At 33.5% G+C, this 18,359-nt stretch overlaps 2 protein-coding genes across 3 annotated transcripts; one reads left to right on the top strand and one right to left on the bottom strand.

Moving 5' to 3' along the window:
• Positions 1-16: 16 nt before the first annotated feature.
• Positions 17-4,936, bottom strand: LOC107609305 (protein NUCLEOLAR COMPLEX ASSOCIATED 4). Of its 2 annotated transcripts, none has more exons than XR_015892198.1 (14): positions 4,397-4,931; positions 4,114-4,187; positions 3,903-3,964; positions 3,715-3,766; positions 3,341-3,441; positions 3,064-3,140; positions 2,742-2,843; positions 2,538-2,596; positions 2,284-2,458; positions 1,573-1,746; positions 1,268-1,342; positions 899-956; positions 657-762; positions 17-544 (listed from the first exon to the last, which is right to left on the bottom strand). XR_015892198.1 is itself a non-coding variant. In XM_016311209.3 (14 exons), the coding sequence occupies exons 1-14, from the start codon at positions 4,865-4,867 to the stop codon at positions 359-361; spliced, it is 1,848 nt and encodes a 615-aa protein (XP_016166695.1). In that variant the 5' UTR covers positions 4,868-4,936; the 3' UTR covers positions 17-358. The 2 variants fall into 2 exon arrangements, 1 of the variants encoding a protein (XP_016166695.1); XM_016311209.3 differs by having other exon boundaries at positions 1,192-1,342; positions 4,397-4,936.
• A 6,851-nt stretch (positions 4,937-11,787) lies between these two features.
• LOC148550392 (zinc finger BED domain-containing protein RICESLEEPER 1-like) lies at positions 11,788-12,453 on the top strand. Its single transcript, XM_088493115.1, has 2 exons — positions 11,788-12,319; positions 12,416-12,453. Exons 1-2 carry the CDS (start codon positions 11,788-11,790, stop codon positions 12,451-12,453), a joined length of 570 nt encoding a protein of 189 aa, XP_088349241.1.
• Positions 12,454-18,359: the final 5,906 nt, after the last annotated feature.

Here is an 18,359-nt window from a genome sequence, read left to right on the forward strand (position 1 = left end):
ACCAAGGCAAATACAATAAAACAGAAACAATGCTAATTGCTAAACTGATGGTGCTTATGCTGCTTTGTAGATACATGAAAATTTTCACACTGAATTTCAATTTACTAGAAATATATAAAGAACACGCTAAGCGAATCCCCCAACCTTAAGCTACAAAAATTAATGGAGAGTATCACATATTTAGTCACGCTTTTTTGGTTAGTATGAATAATCATGGAACACTCCCTCCAAACTCCTTAAGGGTCCATTTTTCCTCCTTTGCTTAACAAAATATAGGAAATATAGGAAGGTATGGTAGCACATCTTCACAGAACACAAGCAGTAGACACTCTTGGTGGTTGATAAACATGAATCCTGGTCACACTACTCGTTGCCGTTTCCCAGAGTTTTGATCATCTTTATCAGCATTCTCATCACTGCCGTGCATTATTTCGGAGGTGTCTTTGAAATCAAAAGTCCAACCAGCAAAATCCGCGTCTGAAAACAAAGTGGAAGGAGTTGATTTGTAGAATGCAAGAGGAACCTGCTTTACCCTCCGCGACATCTGCAATGAACAAAGTTGTCAGCTGAAGAAGGCAATGAATATGTACACATTTTGTTACTTCCTCGCTTATGGCATCATTGAAAAGGAACAAGACGGAAGGTATTAATTACACCTCTGCTCCAATTATTGTTGCATATGAACCAGAACTAAAATCACCAACGTTAACCTCACTTGTTTTGGCCCTGACTGTCAAATCATTCTCAAGAGACAAAGCAAACCTGAATGCAGAAACAAAAGCATATAAGTTTATAGTAGCAAGTCAAAATTAATAAAGGAAGTAGTATAATAATGAAAAATAGAGTGAAGGGCAACATGTAAAACTACTAGTAAAGAGTTGAGATAAAAAAAACTTGCCGTGAGACAGGAGGACAGTAGTGCTGAAGAATAGTATCAACTTCCCAAAGAGAACTTCCTGCTCCAAGAGATAGCTTCATCAAATAAAACAATCCTAGAAGACTACAAGAAAAAACGGAGTAGCTCTGCCACCACAATATATTTGTCCATGTATATATGCATGCTTCCAGAATATGTGTCCAAATTTAGAACAGTATGTGTAAATCAAACTCAGAAAATATAGCTAATAGGATCATTATCCATGGACCAAATATAGAGATTGGACAATAAGATGAATGAAAAAGCAAGTTTACTCATAGCATTTGACTTCTTAGGGTTAGGTTCTCCGTAGTTGAAATGGTCAATGCCTAACTTTTGGCTGGCACTGACCTTTGCATCATCCGAGTTTGCAGCAGTTGCTTCATCTGTTGCCTTATCGCATTTTCCTTCATCAACTTGATCTTCCTGCTCATGCATAAGAAATTCCATGAGAGAATTACAAACTGCACCTGAATCAAAATGAGGCCAAAAGTCTATGATTTCAACATACTAATTTTGTTATCACTGCTCACTTCCCCCACCTCCCCTATTTTCATGTGATCTTCGATAACATCAATGATGATGGTGAAATTTAAAAAACAAGCCACAAAAGAAGTAGATATTAAAACAGAAGATATAGTAGACGGTATATTTACCCGGTGCACCAAACAATTAATTGATGGATGTCTACGCAAAATATTGTGGATAAGAGCTGTAATGACCAATGCTCCTGAGGGAGGAATTGAAAGCAATAACCTACTCATTTTCTTAGCAAATGATGCAGCCAGGTAAGCTGGAAGAAGTGGTGACTTGAGGCAAGAATCAAGAAGCTGCAAAATGAAATTCAATGTTGTCACAACAGCAAGAATAGAATTTACATTTGATTCGGTTCAATACATACTCAGCAGGATATCTTTTTCAACAAGGCCTGCTTCATTTTTAGTAATTTGGTTTTGTGCATGAGATAAGCAGGGATACAATACTTTCCATAATATTCCATAATGAATACATTATGTAAAATAAATAGTTCTTATCAGTCATAAACTCAGAAGGTATAATTTTCTCTCAATCCATTTAATTTTTATTCACCAAAGTTTGGGAAAAGGAAGTTATTTTACTTTATTCAATTCCAATCAACTGGCATGGGAACTTGCTCAAATCACTACTATTCAATTCAATTTGGGAAGCACAAAAGAATATAACTTATATTTTATAATTTAACAGACCCCTAGTATGTCTTCATGTTACTGAAAACATTACTTTTGTTTCAAAAGCCCCCCCCCCCCCTCCTCCTCTCCTTTTCGCTCTCTTCTTCTCCCGATCCCATTTTTTCTTGTGAATGATAAAAGTATTTAGCTAAGTTTCACCTGGAAAAATCTTGCTCGATGTTTCGCCATGAAGATAGATGGAACTAAGAGAACATAGAGTTTTTCGTAAAAATTTGGGTATTCCAATCCATACTGGGTCATGAGTATAAACAGGCTGCTAAGAGCCATCACACTGACAACGCCACCAATGTCATATGATCTTGTTAAGAAATCACTGCATACAACAAATAGAGTCAGATTTGATATGTAGTCATCAGAATAAAAAGTCAATTTTATATAGCATTGACATTTACCACAACATGACAGGATTTGAAAGATGTGGAATAACGACTTGGTGGAGATTAACAAGAACCTGCCAATGAAAAGACATGGCTCATTAAGTTAAAAAAGAGTATGGACTTCTTGTATAAATAAATTAATATATGGTGCAATGAAAACAAGAAAGTGAATTTTATTGATCTCATTCTTTTGTCAAAAGCCATAACCATGCATATTACCTCCTTGTACACATCAAGTGGAAGTGGCAATCTGAGAAATGAAAGCCATGCTTGGGTAAATTTTAACTTCATTTTCTTAGCAATTTTGGCTGCAAAGAGTACCTACATTCAATACAAAGTAGACAATCATAATATTCTAAATAAACTTCACAAAGGAATAAATTCATTGATATGGCAAGAAGATATGTGATACTCAATAACTAAAAAAGTAAAAACAGGGAAAGTAGTTCTAAACTAAGCAAAGAAAATATATTTGATCCTCAACAACAAAAACAGGGGAAGTACTTTTAAACTAAGCAATGAAAATGGAAAAATAGCTTACACTATTGTCATGCTTTTCAGGCTTCACCTGCTTATCATCTGCATTCACATCTCCACAAGGCTGCTTATGTTCATTTTCTACAGACAAAAATTATATTTATGAATTTCAATTATTATATAAATTTAATAGCATTTTACATAAACTCCTAAAGCAAAAACAAAAATGAAGAAAGGACTGCACAGTATTCTGTGTATCAAATGCAGTCCTAAAATGATCACAAAGTCATGATTGATAATATAACCATGGGGTGAAAAAAAAAAGGCTATAAGTAGACAACCTGATCTGCTCCACATTTCAAGATCAGATGTATTATCTGAGTTTTCAAAAGGAGGAACACGTGATATGGTGTAATAGATATTGTGGATGACACGCTCCGTACTGCAATACAATACATTCAAATTATCAAAAGAACTAACTTGCACTAAACAAATAGCAAATAGAATTTGGTAGACATGGTCACAGATAGCAAATACTTAGGGGAGGAAGAAAGATAACCACCAAGTAAAGGCACAATTTATGACCAAAGGACATCATATCATAATTTAAACTAATTAAGTAAAAATCCAGTATGATAGTGTTCCTTAATAAAGCATGGAAATGAAATGAACAGAAACTGTTTTTAACAGTGGCAGTTATATAGGTCTTACTGACCTTGAACTCAACTGACTTGCATCCGCAACATCTGCATTTTCACTTTTATCCTCTAAACAAGGATGAGAGAATTGAGTTATCAAATGGAGAGCACACAAATAGATCAAAATTATTGTTTTTAAAAGAAGAAAAATTAACATGCAAATCTCTTGTTATGCAATTTTGCAAATGAATGGGAAGAAAAGCACCTGATTGATCTTTTCCCTCCAAAGTTGTTGCCAGCTTTTTCAGGCTAATGAGTGTAAAATAACTGCACCAAGTAAAATGACAACTTCAGCAGAATAGCCAAATCTCACAATTCACATGGGCCATGCACTCATCCCCAGAAAGAACTGTTCCAGTGACTCAAGAACAATGTAAAACAAGTGAATAGCTTTGAATCACAACAATAACTCATACCGCACATCAATATACTTGAAATACTTCGCTGTTAGTAAATCCACCAAAAATTCAACCGAACTCTCAGAATAGACCTGATAGAATTAATCAAAAGATATATAAATAAAACTTCAAATTGGTTATGAAAGTACAAGCATAAATCAAAGTACTACATAATGCAACTATCAATTATGGACTAATTCGGCTCAAATAAAAAAATCAAAAGGACTAATTCATAAAACTACAATGTTATATCGATCTCAATGCTTACAAATCAAATTTGAGCTTTTGCTCATTAACTTACAATGCTATGGAGGAACCTATGGTATATAGCAGAATGGAACCTGCCGCCATTAGCAACCTTAACGAACTCCATTAGCGTGTCAAGCACGACCTCCTTGACAGCCTCCTGCTCCTCCTGCTGTTGCCGCGGCGAAACAAGAACCTCCAGGAGAGATTTGACGAGCTCATCGAACTTTGACCTTAGCCAGGCATTGTAGATGAAGTGTGAGTGGTGCTCCGATCCTTTTGCATCGGCGGCGCGTGAGGAGAAGGAAGGGAGAGTGGGGAGGAGAGGGAGGAAGAAGGAGTGGAGAGAGAGAAGGGATTCAAGGAGATGGTGGGGTGGGGAAGAAGGGGTAACAAAATTGAGGAGAAGAGGAAGGTTGTTGATGTTTGAAGCTGAAGAGAGGAGATCATTGCCTAGGGTTTTTATCTCTGCGACGCCGTATCGACCCTTCTTGTTCTTGTTCTTCTTCGTTTTGTTTGGTGCCATGGTTGCTCACGATGGGAGCTCTCGCCTCTCGCGGCAGTTAAAGGTTTGTTAAGGGTTTTACGGTGAATTATTCAATGGTCCTTGCATCTTTTTTCACCCTATTGCCTCTCACTATTTTTTTTTTTTTTTTAATATTTTTTCAGTCATGTAAATGATATAAAAAATATTTAAAATAAAATGACCTAATTAAAAAGATAATTTTTTTAATCTTTAAACAGATTTACAAAAAATTATATTGATATTTATAAATTATGAAATATATGGCATGTTTTAAAATTTTGTCAAATTAAAATTATATTTTAAAGATAATTATGAGATACTTGACATGTTCTGAATTTTGTCAAAAATATTTTTACAATAAGAAATTATAATGTCAAAATAACTATTGTATAAAAGTTCATGTTGAACCTTTGTTATTTCTTTGTTTATTATTTTTATTGAATAATAATATTGTAGAATAAATTTTTGATATCCTTGCTATACTTTTTTTTTTAAGAAAAAATTATTATTTTTTCTATGAAAAAAATTAATTTTTAAAAAAGAAATGATACTTTATATTTAAGAATATTTTAATTTAAAAGAATATATTAAATATTTGAAAATATATTTTAAAATGTTATAAATATTAATATAATTTTTTGTAAGTCTATTTAAAAGAGTAAAAAAATTATCTTTTTAATTTAGTAATTTTATTTTAAATGATTTTTTCTGTATCTCTTATGCAATTGACAAAATATTAAAAATAAATTAAAAATAGTCTAAAGATTATTTTTTATTATTTTTTATATGATTTTTTAAATAAATTTTTAGATAACTCAACAAAAGACTGAATTAAATACATAAATTATTTATCATTTATTTTAAAATGTGTATTTTTATCAAATTAAAATTAATTTTAAAAAATAAAATTTTTGTTGTTCATTTTTTGGGTCAAAATATTAATTTAATTTTAATATTTTATATTATATGGTCACTAATTCAATATTTTAATTTAATTTTTTTACCCAAAAAAAATATAATGCTATTCTAAAATTATTAGTTTTTTTTTTGGGTGGAAAAAATTATTAGGCTAATTGGACTTTAATAAATGGGCTATTATAAGGCCCAATAATTTTTAAAAGAGAACTGAACCCGAAAACCTAGCGGTATAAGAGAATAGTTATCTTTCACCAACGTTAGTGAAAAAAATATGCCGACCATCGAATCATTCACCGGGTTTTACAATCAACGAGCTTGCAACTTTTCTTTTACTTTTTTTTTTCCTAAGGATTTGCTTTTTGGTGTGGGCTTGTAAAATGATAACACAGCCCAACTTTGGTAATTGGGCCATATGTTGATAAAATATTCTTGGCAAAGAATTTTTTAGTCAAACCAAAAACAGAATATTTTTAATCCGAAGTAAAAATGCTTCCAGTTTTTTAATTTGTTTAATTTTATTAACATTTTGAATATTTTTTAATTATACTTGTTGTTAACATAGACATTTATGTGATAATTCTACGTTAAAGATAAGTTTGAAACTAAACATTAGTGTTGAGGATAAAAAAAACTTGTAACCCAAAATGACACCCTTTTTTTTAAATGAAAAACAAGATTACCTAACCTCTCGAAACAATGTTTTGGGTGAAAAAGAGCAAGTTTGTCCCAAAAATAAATAATTAGCTAGGATCTGATGTGTCAATTATTTTTAGTTAGGAATCGCATGATATTTCTTAAAGTTATTAAAAATATAGTTGATATTTACTTTTTTTAATTATGATTTGAAAATTTTATAATAAAACGAAGTATAGAGGAGAAGTTAGTTTAGGGTAATTCTCTCTAGTTCAAACAGAAATATCTTTATTAATAATTAAGATTTGGTGAAACTTGAAAGGAAATTATGGTCACCATGAGAGGGACTTGGTTAAGTAGAATACAAAAGTACTCATCTTCCTAAATCCTAGGCACAGTTGAACTTGAACATCAGTCCATTCAAAAAAACCAGAATTGAAACAAATGGCAAGGGGAAGCCGCGGTAATTGAGCAATAGCGGACAAAGAGGAGGACAGTGAGTAGCATGTAGACACAATGCTACTTAAATGATTTTTAATGAATATTATAAGTTGTTGAAAAAATTCTACTCTTCTTATAAAAGACGTTAAAATGACATTTTTTTTCTTTTTTATTTTTAAAATTTATATTTTTTTCTGTTATCATTTTTATAAAAATCTCTTTTTTAACTCATTTTAAAATTTTTGTTAATTAATTTTAACTTTAATCATTTTTGTAAAATTTACAAAAATATTTTTTAACAAAAATTTTATTTTTTGTGATTAAATTTTGTATACTAAAATATCTTTTAACAAATTATTTTTTTAGTGTTTAAATTATATTTTTACCAAAATATCTTTCAAAATATTTTGTAATGATTAAATTATTTCTTTACTAAGATACCTTCAATTTTTCTAGTGATTAAATTGTGATACCAATGTATAATTAAATTAAAAAAGTGGTGTGATAAATAACTCATGTTATCGATGGCTATGCCGGAGATGACATAGGAGTAGTTGTAATTTATGTCCTTTATCTATCTGTACTTGCTCCACTTGAGTGTTGAGCTCTGTCTTTTCAAAAAAAAAAATTCATTTCTATGAGACTAATAAAAAAATATAAAAAATATTAAATCAAACTTGTAAAATCATGTTTAATAATATGAATTGATATAATGAGATTAACAGTAAAACATACAAAAAAAAATTGTTGTTAAAGAAAATTTTAGTAAAATTATAATTTAATAACCAAAAAATTATCGAAGGGTATCTTAGTAAAAAATAATTTAATTATTAAAAAATATTTTAAAGGATATTTTAGTAAAAATATAATTTAGTCATTAGAAAAATAATTTGTTAAAGAAGATTTTGGTTAAAAAAATTAATTGCAAAATATTAATTTTTTGCTTAAGGATATTTTGTAAAAAAAAATTATTTTTTCTTAAAATATAGATAAAGTTAACGATAATTAACACAAAAAATTTTAAATGGGTTAAAGAGGAGTTTTCTAAAAGTTATAAGGGAGGACAATGTACATTTTATAAATAGAAAGAAAAGTCTTATTTTAGCATCTCTTAGAGAAGGGAAGTGAAATACAATACAATACATATCAGCCACCTAATAAACCATTCACGCGCCAAAACAAAACGTAATACCAACTCATCTCTTTCACTGATAAAAAAACCTAGCTTACATCATCGTATTTTCTGTGATTGCCTCTATTTAAGGTGGATTCTGTGCCCAAGTCCCTACCATTATTTCATCCTGGTTTCCCTCAGTGGTTGGATTCGAACCCTCAACTGGCTATGCCACAGGAGCCTTAGCCGGATGTACCATAGGAGCCTCGATTAGGCCATCAGCCGGTGAACTCGTTGGTGGAGCAGCTTGGACCACACAGAGAGGCGCTTGCTCCAACCATGGCTAGCGGCTTTCTGACGACTTCTTCAATGGAGAAGGACTCTTCCAAGGAGATACCTAGATGGGAGGATCAAATAAAGAGTATGGCATTTGTGATATGACCATCAGTGATAATAAAAATAACAAATCCTAATAACCAATCTTAAATTATTGCATATAATCGAACGTGCATGGCTATATATAATAGCAAAAAAAAAAATAGTAGTGGTTTACGCGTATTAACCTTTTGTTTCAGTAGAAACGATATATGTAAGATGCCTAACACAATATTTTATGTCATACTATTAATGAAACAAACAAATATTATGTAACATATCGCTATTTAATGTTCAATCTTTTAAGAACACTAGAAAAGGAAATTAAAAACCCTCTTCCTTTTTCTTCTATGTCGTCATCTGCGAGATGTTCATAGCTTCCACATGGAGCTCTCCGTTCCTTGTCACTCTTCCCTTACAGCACATAGTCAGTCATCCATGTGGGCTTCTTTCTGACTCAGGTGGGTCTAAATGCAGCTTTTGGAGGCCCAGATTCAATATCAGGATTGGATTAGAAGGATTTTGGGGAATGTTGGCCCGGACCCGAAGTGGCCCGGGGTTGACCCAAGAAAAAAAAATGAAGTCAAAGGAAGGTATTAAACCGGGACCGGGCCATAGCTCGGGTCACCCGGCCCAGCCCGGTGGAGGGATAAATTTCTAATTTTCTAACTGGGGGAAGGGGTTTAGGGCACGCAGTCACGCTTGCATTCACTGTTCACGTCTTCACTCTTCACGCAAGCTTCACTGCCTGCATGCCTCACTCCCCCTCTTCCACGCACCCTGACCCTACCACAGTGCCACCCTCAGAGCTCAGTCCCCTTAGCCATTCCCCTTAGGCCTTTCCCCTCCGCTGCTAGCCTTTCTGTCGTAGCCCTCTCTGTGCCTCTCACCAACTGTCACACTCTTTCCCTCTCAGTCCTCTCTTTGTCTCTCAACAGCCACAATCACGGCGCCAGTAACCGATCCCCATCCTCGGCTCCCAGTGACGACAGCGATAACTGCAAATGGCGACGGAGCATATCTGACCCTCAAGGCCTGAACGACGTCAGCGACCACTGCAAAGCGACGGAGCATCTCTGACTCAGTGCACTGCTTCTGCCGCTGGTCTTCTTCTTCTCTTCTCTAGCCCCTGCTCAAGTTCAGTTCAGGTAAATAATTTTCGTTTTGAATTTCTAATTAGGGATTTGGTTAATATAATTTCTTATTAGGGATTTGACTATTGAAAGTTATGATTAGGGATTTAGGGTATTGATTATTGGAATTTCTGATGAGTGTTTTGGTTAATATAATTTCTGTTAGTGTTTTGTTCTGATTTAGGGTATTGATTTGGATTAGGAATTTGGTTAATATAATTCCTGTTAGTGTTTTGTTCTGATTTAGGGTATTGATTTGGATTAGGGATTTGGGTAATATAATTCCTGTTAGTGTTTTGTTCTGATTTAGGGTATTGATTTGGATTAGGGATTTGGTTAATATAATTCCTGTTAGTGTTTAACTGTTTATTGTGTGTATTTGGATTAGAAACATTGAGATGAAAAATTATGTGTTTATTGTGTGTATTTGTCTTGTTTTTAAAATAGATTTGTGTCTTGTAATGTGCATAGAAGTGTTTGGATTTTGGAGTGGAAGAATACTAATGATTAATGAAGATGCATCTGATGTAATGTGTATAGAAGTGGTGGAGAATTCATAAGTTGATAGTAAAAAACTTTTGTATATCAATTTAATTGAATATGTCAAATTACTTATAGATTTTTTACTATTAACCTCTAATGAAGATGCATCTGATTGTTTACCTTAAAATTAGGTGGAATTTCTAATTAAGTCTTGATTTTGTTTGTTTAGGATACGAACAATAGGAAGAGGGGATAATTGTGTTCCTTCACCAACCACCGAAGAGGACAAAATAATAGAAATTGAAGCTGAAAATCTTGCTGCTCCTACTCCTGCTATTGAAGCTGAAAATTTTGCTGCTCCTACTCCTGCTATTAATACACCACAAGTAGATGAAGAAAAAAAAAGATGGAAACAATGAAGATCCAGAAGTTGTTCATAAGGGAAAAAAATCATATGTTTGGCAGCATTTTACTGAAATTTCGTTGACTGAGACAAAGGGACAGCATCAAGCTAAATGTAATCATTGCTAGAAAAAATATAGTTGTCACCCTATTAAACATGGCACGAATTCTCTAAATAAGCACTTGAAGAGTGCTCATAAGTGGATATTTACTAAAGTGGGGAAGCAGGGGACACTTCATGGTTATATGTCTAAAATTGATGAAGAAGGGGAACTATGCAAGGCTTTTAAGGCTTATAACTTGGAAGATTGTAAGAAGTCTGTAGCTGAGTTCATTGTACTTGATAAAATGCCGTTTAAAGTTGTTGAGGGGATTGGGTTTCGCAAAATGTTAAATTGATTTGAGCCAAGATTTACAGTCCCATCTAGGGTGACGTTCTCAAGAGATTGCTTTCAACTTTCTTTAGATGAGAAGAAAAAACTAAAAGAATAGTTGGCAAAGTCATGTGCTTGGATTTGCTTGACAACTGATTTTTGGACATCAAATCAGAATTATAGTTATATGAGCTTGACTGCACATTTCATTGATGAAGAATGGAAGTTACAACAGAGAATTATAAATTTCTGCCAGATTGAGAACCACAAGGGTGATACAGTAGAAAGAGAAATTGAGAAATGCTTGAGAGAGTAGAGGATTGAAAAAGTCTTCACAATCACATTAGATAATGCAACTTCGAATGATGGAGCTATTACTTATCTTCAAAGGAAATTAGGTGCAAGAGGTGGGTTGGTGTGTGGAAGAAAGTATATGCATGTGAGATGTTGCGCTCATGTTTTAAATTTGATAGTGAATGAAGGAATTAAAGAGCAACAAACTTCAATTGAAAGCATTAGAAATTCTGTCAGGTATGTTAGGTCCTCTCCTCAATGGACTAAAAAATTTAAAGACTGCATTGAGGCTGAGTTGATTGAATCTAAAAGTCTTGTGTGCTTGGATGTTCCAACTAAGTGGAATTCTACCTATCTAATGTTGGAACATGCTGAGAAATTTGAAAAAGCTTTTGATAGACTTTATGATCAAGAACCTGATTTTTTTAGATGGTTTGGAGAGGATAGTGGGGGAAAATGAGAATCTTTTACGAAATAACTTTGAGTTTCTCTTCTTCCTTACATGTTACATTAAACAAATATTTTTATGAAATTGCATCTATTGCTTCTCAATTAACATCTTAGAGGCAAAATCATTATGATCTGTTAGGGTCTATGACATGTTCTATAAAGAATAAATATAATAAATATTAGGGACCTGTTGACAAATTTAACCCGTTGTTATTTGTTGCTGTTGTATTGGATCCTCGTTATAAACTAGATTATCTCTGTTGGTGTTTGTAGGATGTTTATGACAAAGAAGTGTCTACTAGTATGACTGGTTTTGTTAAACTAACATTGGAGAATTTATATAAGTTTTATGAAAAGGAGGTTGTAGATGATAAAGGAAGGGAAGATGGTGGAGGTTCATCTATAGATATCTTGGATGATAATACTAAAGTCTCAATTAGTGCCAAGGGAGTTTCTGAAAATAGAGTGAATATGTGGAAAAAACAAAAAAGAGACAATGCTAATGCAGATAGCAAGTCAGATGTGGAGAGATATCTAGCTGAGGATACTATAGAAGATGAGAATTTTGATATATTGGCTTGGTGGAAAGTGAATGCTTCAAAATATAGGATTCTTTCTCTCATAGCCTGTGACGTCTTAGGTATTCTAGTCTCAACCGTTGCTTCTGAATCATGCTTTAGCATTGGTGGACGTGTGCTTGATGTCTTCCGCAGCTCTTTGTCACCATTAATGGTTGAAGCTTTGATATACACTCAAAGTTGGTTGTGCCCTTCAAAACAAGAAGTTAGAGATCAAGAGTTTGATCAATTTGATAGTAGTCAGAAGATTGTTGAAGGTACATTTATAATATTTTTATTATTGTGACTTAATTATTTGAAGTAATAATCTCTTATATTAAAATGAGTAATTTTATATGTTTTGTAATTTGTAGGTTTTACTAATGCATCCATATCACAAGGAACAAGTTGACAACATTAATAGCAATTGATGGATGATGACTATTCTTCTGTGGTTAATGTTATTTTATAAAGATTATGAGTTAAAGTTCTATGTTTAGGAAGAACAAGACTTTAGCATAATATTTTGTGTTATTTGTATGTGACTTAATTATTTGGTGTTATGAGACAATATTAGTATTGATTATGCATTGTGGTTATGGTTTAATTTTAGATAATAGTTGGTTCTTGTTATAATTTTTTAAGTGAATTTTATTATGTGAATTGTGAAATAATGGCTGGAAATTAGGTGATTTTTACATGATAAAAACCCGATTTTTATCCGGTTTTCACCTGGCCCGAAGGTGTGTAGGTTTCATCGGGTCTAGGGCCGGATTAGGGTCTAAAAATTAGACCCGGTATATATTTTGGGCCGGATCTGGGTTAGGCCAAACCCAATGTGGCCCGGCCCATGTACACCCCTAGGGAGGGGAGTGAAATACAATACAATACATATCAGCCACTAATAAACCATTCACGCACCAAAACAAAACGTAATACCAACTCATCTCTTTCACTGATAAAAATACCTAGCTTACATCATCGCACTTTCTGTGATTGCCTCTATTTAAGGTAGATCCTGTGCCTGAGTCCCTGCCACTATTTCATCCTGATTTTCCTCAGTGGTTGGATTCGAACCCTCAACTAGCTATGTCACAGATGCCTCAGCCGGATGTACCATAGGAGCCTCGATTAGACCATCAGCCGGTGAACTCGTTGGCAGAGCAGGTTGGACCATGCAGAGAGGCGCTTGCTCCAACCATGGCTAGCGGCTTTCTGACGACTTCTTCAGTGGAGAAGGACTCTTCCAAGGAGATACCTAGATGGGAAAATCAAATAAAGAGTATGGCATTTGTGATATGACCATCAGTGATAATAAAAATAACAAATCCTAATAACCAATCTTAAATTATTGCATATAATCGAACATGCATCGCTATATATAATAGCAAGAAAAAAATAGTAGTGCTTTACGCGTATTAACCTTTTGTTTCAGTAGAAGCGATATATGTAAGAGGCCTAACATAATATTTCATGTCATACTATTAATGAAACAAACAAACACTATGTAACATACCGCTATTTAATGTTCAATCTTTTAAGAACAGTAGAAAAGGAAATTAAAAACCCTCTTCCTTTTTCTTCTATGTCATCATCTACGAGATGTTCATAACTTCATCATGGAGCTCTCTGTTCTTTGTCACTCTTCCCTTACAGCACATAGTCAGTCATCCATGTGGGCTTCTTTCTGACTCGAGTGGGTCTAAATGAAGCTTTTGGAGGCCCAGATTCCATATCAGGGATTGGATCAGATCCATCACTATAAAAAAAGAAGTTCATTAATGAAAATTTCTTGAAATTTGAAACTGGTTAACATAAAAAAAACATGTAATCTAGTGTAGTATAATGTGTGTGACTGTGTTGGGTGGGTGTGTTGTGCTATAAAAGACTAAAAAAACATAAACGATTTTAAAACTCAAAATTAAAAAAACCTGTATTTAAAATTGATGGAGAAGAGCCAGAAGACAATACAATTGAATGCACCGTTAGTTGTTGCTGACTCAAAATGGTGCAGTTGATGACTGCGAAGTTGAAGACTGAGTCAGAGACAGAGCAACAAGTCCGCAGAGGATCTTGCGGACAAACGGATAAATGCACTCAAGATCTCGAATGTAATGACCAATTAGATCATGTTAAAAAATAAAAATTAAAAAACTTAATAACCAATCTTGACTAATTGCACGTGAATCGAATATGCATCGCATGTGCATCGTTATATATATAGTAGTGGAACAACAATCAATAGTACCCTACTCGTATTAACCTTTTGTTTCATTTTAACACTCTTGGGAAGAAAATTTGATAAAATATTATAGCGTCAAGTTTTGTGATGATTGCCGACTATCCTTAATCTACATGATTCTCCCCATGAGCCACGTGTGCTGGGTGTATGCAGAATGCAGTTGAGCAGGCATATTCGGGATTAGTCCAAGGTAACAATGGGTTACGGGTAGTAAACCAATGCATGAGCTCATGGCTTGCAATAGGGATAGACATGCATCATGATTGTGTTTTGCATTTTCTCTGTGACTTGTGATTGTATGTGTTTGTGATTGCTATTTTCTTTTATGCTATTATGTTATACCTGTATATTGTACATAACTACTTAAAGTTGAGACCATAATGATATAACAGCTAAGTTAAAATACTAGACTTTCTCGACCCTCCTTCATTATACCCTATTTGGAATCTTAGGTTCTTACTCCCTTTTATTTTCCACTCTTATAGATAGAATTGAGGGTCATCTTCTTTGAGATTTTGGATATGTTCAGCTATGAGGACCCTATATAGGGGAGTACTGTCATATGGAGAGAGCCTCGCACTCGTACGTACATATTGCATAATCGTCCATTTTCGCATCTGTTACTTAGTCCAGAGTTTGATCCCGATATGCTCTACGACTTCCTTCTTTCTAAGTTACATCTTGGAGGTGCACATTATCCGTTTCTAGTTCATCGAAGGATAGTATGGCATCTGTGATACGACCATCTGTGATAATAAAAATAACAAATCCTAATAACCAATATTAAATTATTGCATATAATCGAACGTGCATCGCACGTAAATTGCACGTGCATTGCTATATATAATAGCAAAAAAAAAATTCTCTGGTGAGGATGCCGAAAATAAGCATATGATACGGACATTACGTGCCAAGTTTGGATTGTAACACGTGTAAGATGCATTGATTGTGGGGTAGTTATGAGTTCCGGTTTCTGTTTCTGGCCAGTAAAATTAATGATATTAATTCATGATTAGGTGCTGATGTATATGGCATATTTGGGCCAATTAGAGGGGCCTAGATAGTGGGCGTATCAGGTGGGCTAAAGGGGGAGGGATGGTTTTTTTAGATTGTATTATTTTTTGCAAGTATATGGACTTTAGTAGCAATCAATATTTGGAATAAAATAGAAAAAAATAGTCAAAAAATAAAATTTATTTTGGCTAGGCAACATAATTTTCTATTGTATAAACTATGGTAAGAACAAAAATATAAAGAAGATGAACAAAAGAGGGGAAAAATGAATATAAGAATTTTAAGTTTGAAAAATAATTGGAAAGAGTAAATAGTAAACTTTATCTTTTTAATCCTATAAAATTGATATTTGTCATTTTTTTATGTCACTATATGTATTTGTTTCTTCTTATAATTAATTCTTTATTCTTATTTTACTCATATCTGATTTGATGTCAATGCTTATTTATTTGTTCTTACTCTAATTTCTTGATATTTTACCATTAGTTTCATACAGTTAACTTAACTTAGATCAATAACTTAAATAATAATATTACCTTTGGAATTATTACTAATAATTCTCTTTTAATTTTTTTTCTTTCTGTAATATGTATTAATTTATATTGTACAACAGTAATTTTAACATAATTATAATTAGGTATGATAAATAGTAAAAATAATTTTAATTTGTGATAATTTAAAACAGTAAGAATGAGTTTTTTAATAACACTATATTTATCCACATAATATGTTAGTAAGAAAAAAAAATAAAGACCACATATTTAAACACATCAATAATTTATGAAAAATATTTGAAAATTTAACATGTTATTTTTTCCCAATGGCCAATATCACGTACATATATTGCTCTATTTTTTTAAAGTTCTCTTACCCTTCTCTTCTGGATTTAATATGAAAACTCATATTATACCAACAAGAGAAAGTAATGTATGACCCAAACTCCACCATTTTGTCTCACTCACCAGCCAACACTATTCAGACTCTTAACAATGTGTTTAATACTAATTAATCGCGCTTCTCCTAAACGAAAATGTGAATATTAACGTAACTCCACAGCCAACCTGAAAATAGCGTCCTATGAGTCACTAGTCTCTGTACACACGTCGCACTAACACCTAAACACGTAGCGTAAGCATCACATGCTTACTTTCATTATCAGCACTAGAGAACTTCGCAACAAAAAAAAAATTGTAGTGTTTTACTCGTATTAACCTTTTGTTTCAGAAGAAGCTATATGTGTAAGAGGCTTAACACAATAATTCATGTCATATTATTAATGAAACAAACAAATAATATGTAACATACCACTATTTAATATGCAATATTTTAAGAATACTAAAAAAGAAAATTAAAAACCCTCTTCGTTTTTTTTCATTGTCGTCATCTACGAGATGTTCATAGTCTCATCATGGTAGCTCTCAATTTCTTGTCACTTTTCCCTTACAGCACATATTCACTCATCCATGTGGGCTTCTTCTTGACACGAGTGGATTTGGCTGAAGCTTTTGGAGGCCTAGATTCCATATCAGAGCTTGGATCAGACCTGTCACTATCAAGAAAGAAGTTCATTAATAAAAATTTCTTGAAATTTGAAATTGGTTAACATAAAAGAACTCATGTAGTCTAGTGTAGTATAATGTGTGTGACTGTGTTAGGTGGGTGTGTTGTGTTGTAAAGACTAAAAAAATATAATCAGTTTAAAATTTCAAAATTAAAAACCTTATATTTAAAATCGATGGAGAAGAGCCAGAAGACGATGCAATTGAATGCACCGTTAGTTGTTGCTAACTCAAAAATGATGCAATCAACAACTGCAAAATTGAAGACGGATAAATGCAGGAAGAAGTCCGCGGAGGATCTTGCAGACAAACGGATAAATGCACTAAAGATCTCGAATGCGACGACCAATTAGATCATGTTAAAAATTAAAAATTAAAAAACCCAATAACCAATTTTGAATTATTGCACGTGAATTCAACGTGCATCGTACGTGCATCGTTATATATACATACATACATACATACATAGTAGTGGAATAACAATCAGTAGTACCCTACTTGTATTAACCTTTTGTTTCATTTTAACATTCTTGGAAGAAATATTTTATAAAATATCATGGCATCAAACTTTGTGACGATTCCCGACTATCCTGACTATCCTTAATGTACATTATTCTGCACATGAAGTACTTATGTTGGGTTTATGCAGTTAAGCAACCATATTCGGGATTAGTCCCAGGTAAAATCGGGTTACGGGTAGTAAACCGACGCATGAGTTCATGGCCTGCAATAGGGATAGACATGCATCATGATTGTATTTTGTATTTTCTTTTACTTGTGAATGTGTGTGTTTGTGATTGCTATACCTGTATAATGTACATAACTACTTAAAGTTAAGACCGTAATTATATAACCGTTAAGTTAAAGTACTAGACTTTCTCGATCTTCCTTCGTTATACCCTATTTGGAATCTTAGGTTCTCATTCCCTTCTATTTGCCGCTCTTACAAGTGGGATCAAGAGTCATCTTGTTTAGGATTCCGGATATGTTTAGCTACGAGAACCCTGTATAGGGAAGTACCGTCATATGGAGAGAGCTTCACACTCGTATGTCAATATTGCATGGTCGTTCATTTTCGCACCTGTTACTTAACCAAGAGTTTGATCCCGATATGCCTTACGACTTCCTTCTTTTTTAGTTACAACTTGGAGGTGCACATTATCTGTTTCTGCCTCAGCCTCTATTCAGGTGGATCTTGTCCCTGAGTCCCTGCAATGATTTCATCCTTATTCCCCTCGTGGTTGGATTTGGAGCCTCAGCTAGCTATGCCACAGGAGCCTCAGCCGGTGGACCCGTTGGTGGAGCAGTTTGGACCACTCAGAGAGACGCTTGCTCCAACCGTGGCTAACTGCTTTCTGGTGACTTCTTCAGAGAAGAAAGACCCTTCTGAGGAAATACCTAGATGGGAGGATCAGATGACATCTGACTTAGCTTCTAATTCATTGAAGGAGAGTATCGCATTTGTGATAAACCATATGTAATAATAAAAATAATAAATCCTAA

Source organism: Arachis ipaensis, chromosome B7 (assembly GCF_059453495.1).
Source record: "Arachis ipaensis isolate K30076 ecotype BB chromosome B7, ASM5945349v1, whole genome shotgun sequence".
Lineage (NCBI taxonomy): Eukaryota > Viridiplantae > Streptophyta > Magnoliopsida > Fabales > Fabaceae > Arachis > Arachis ipaensis.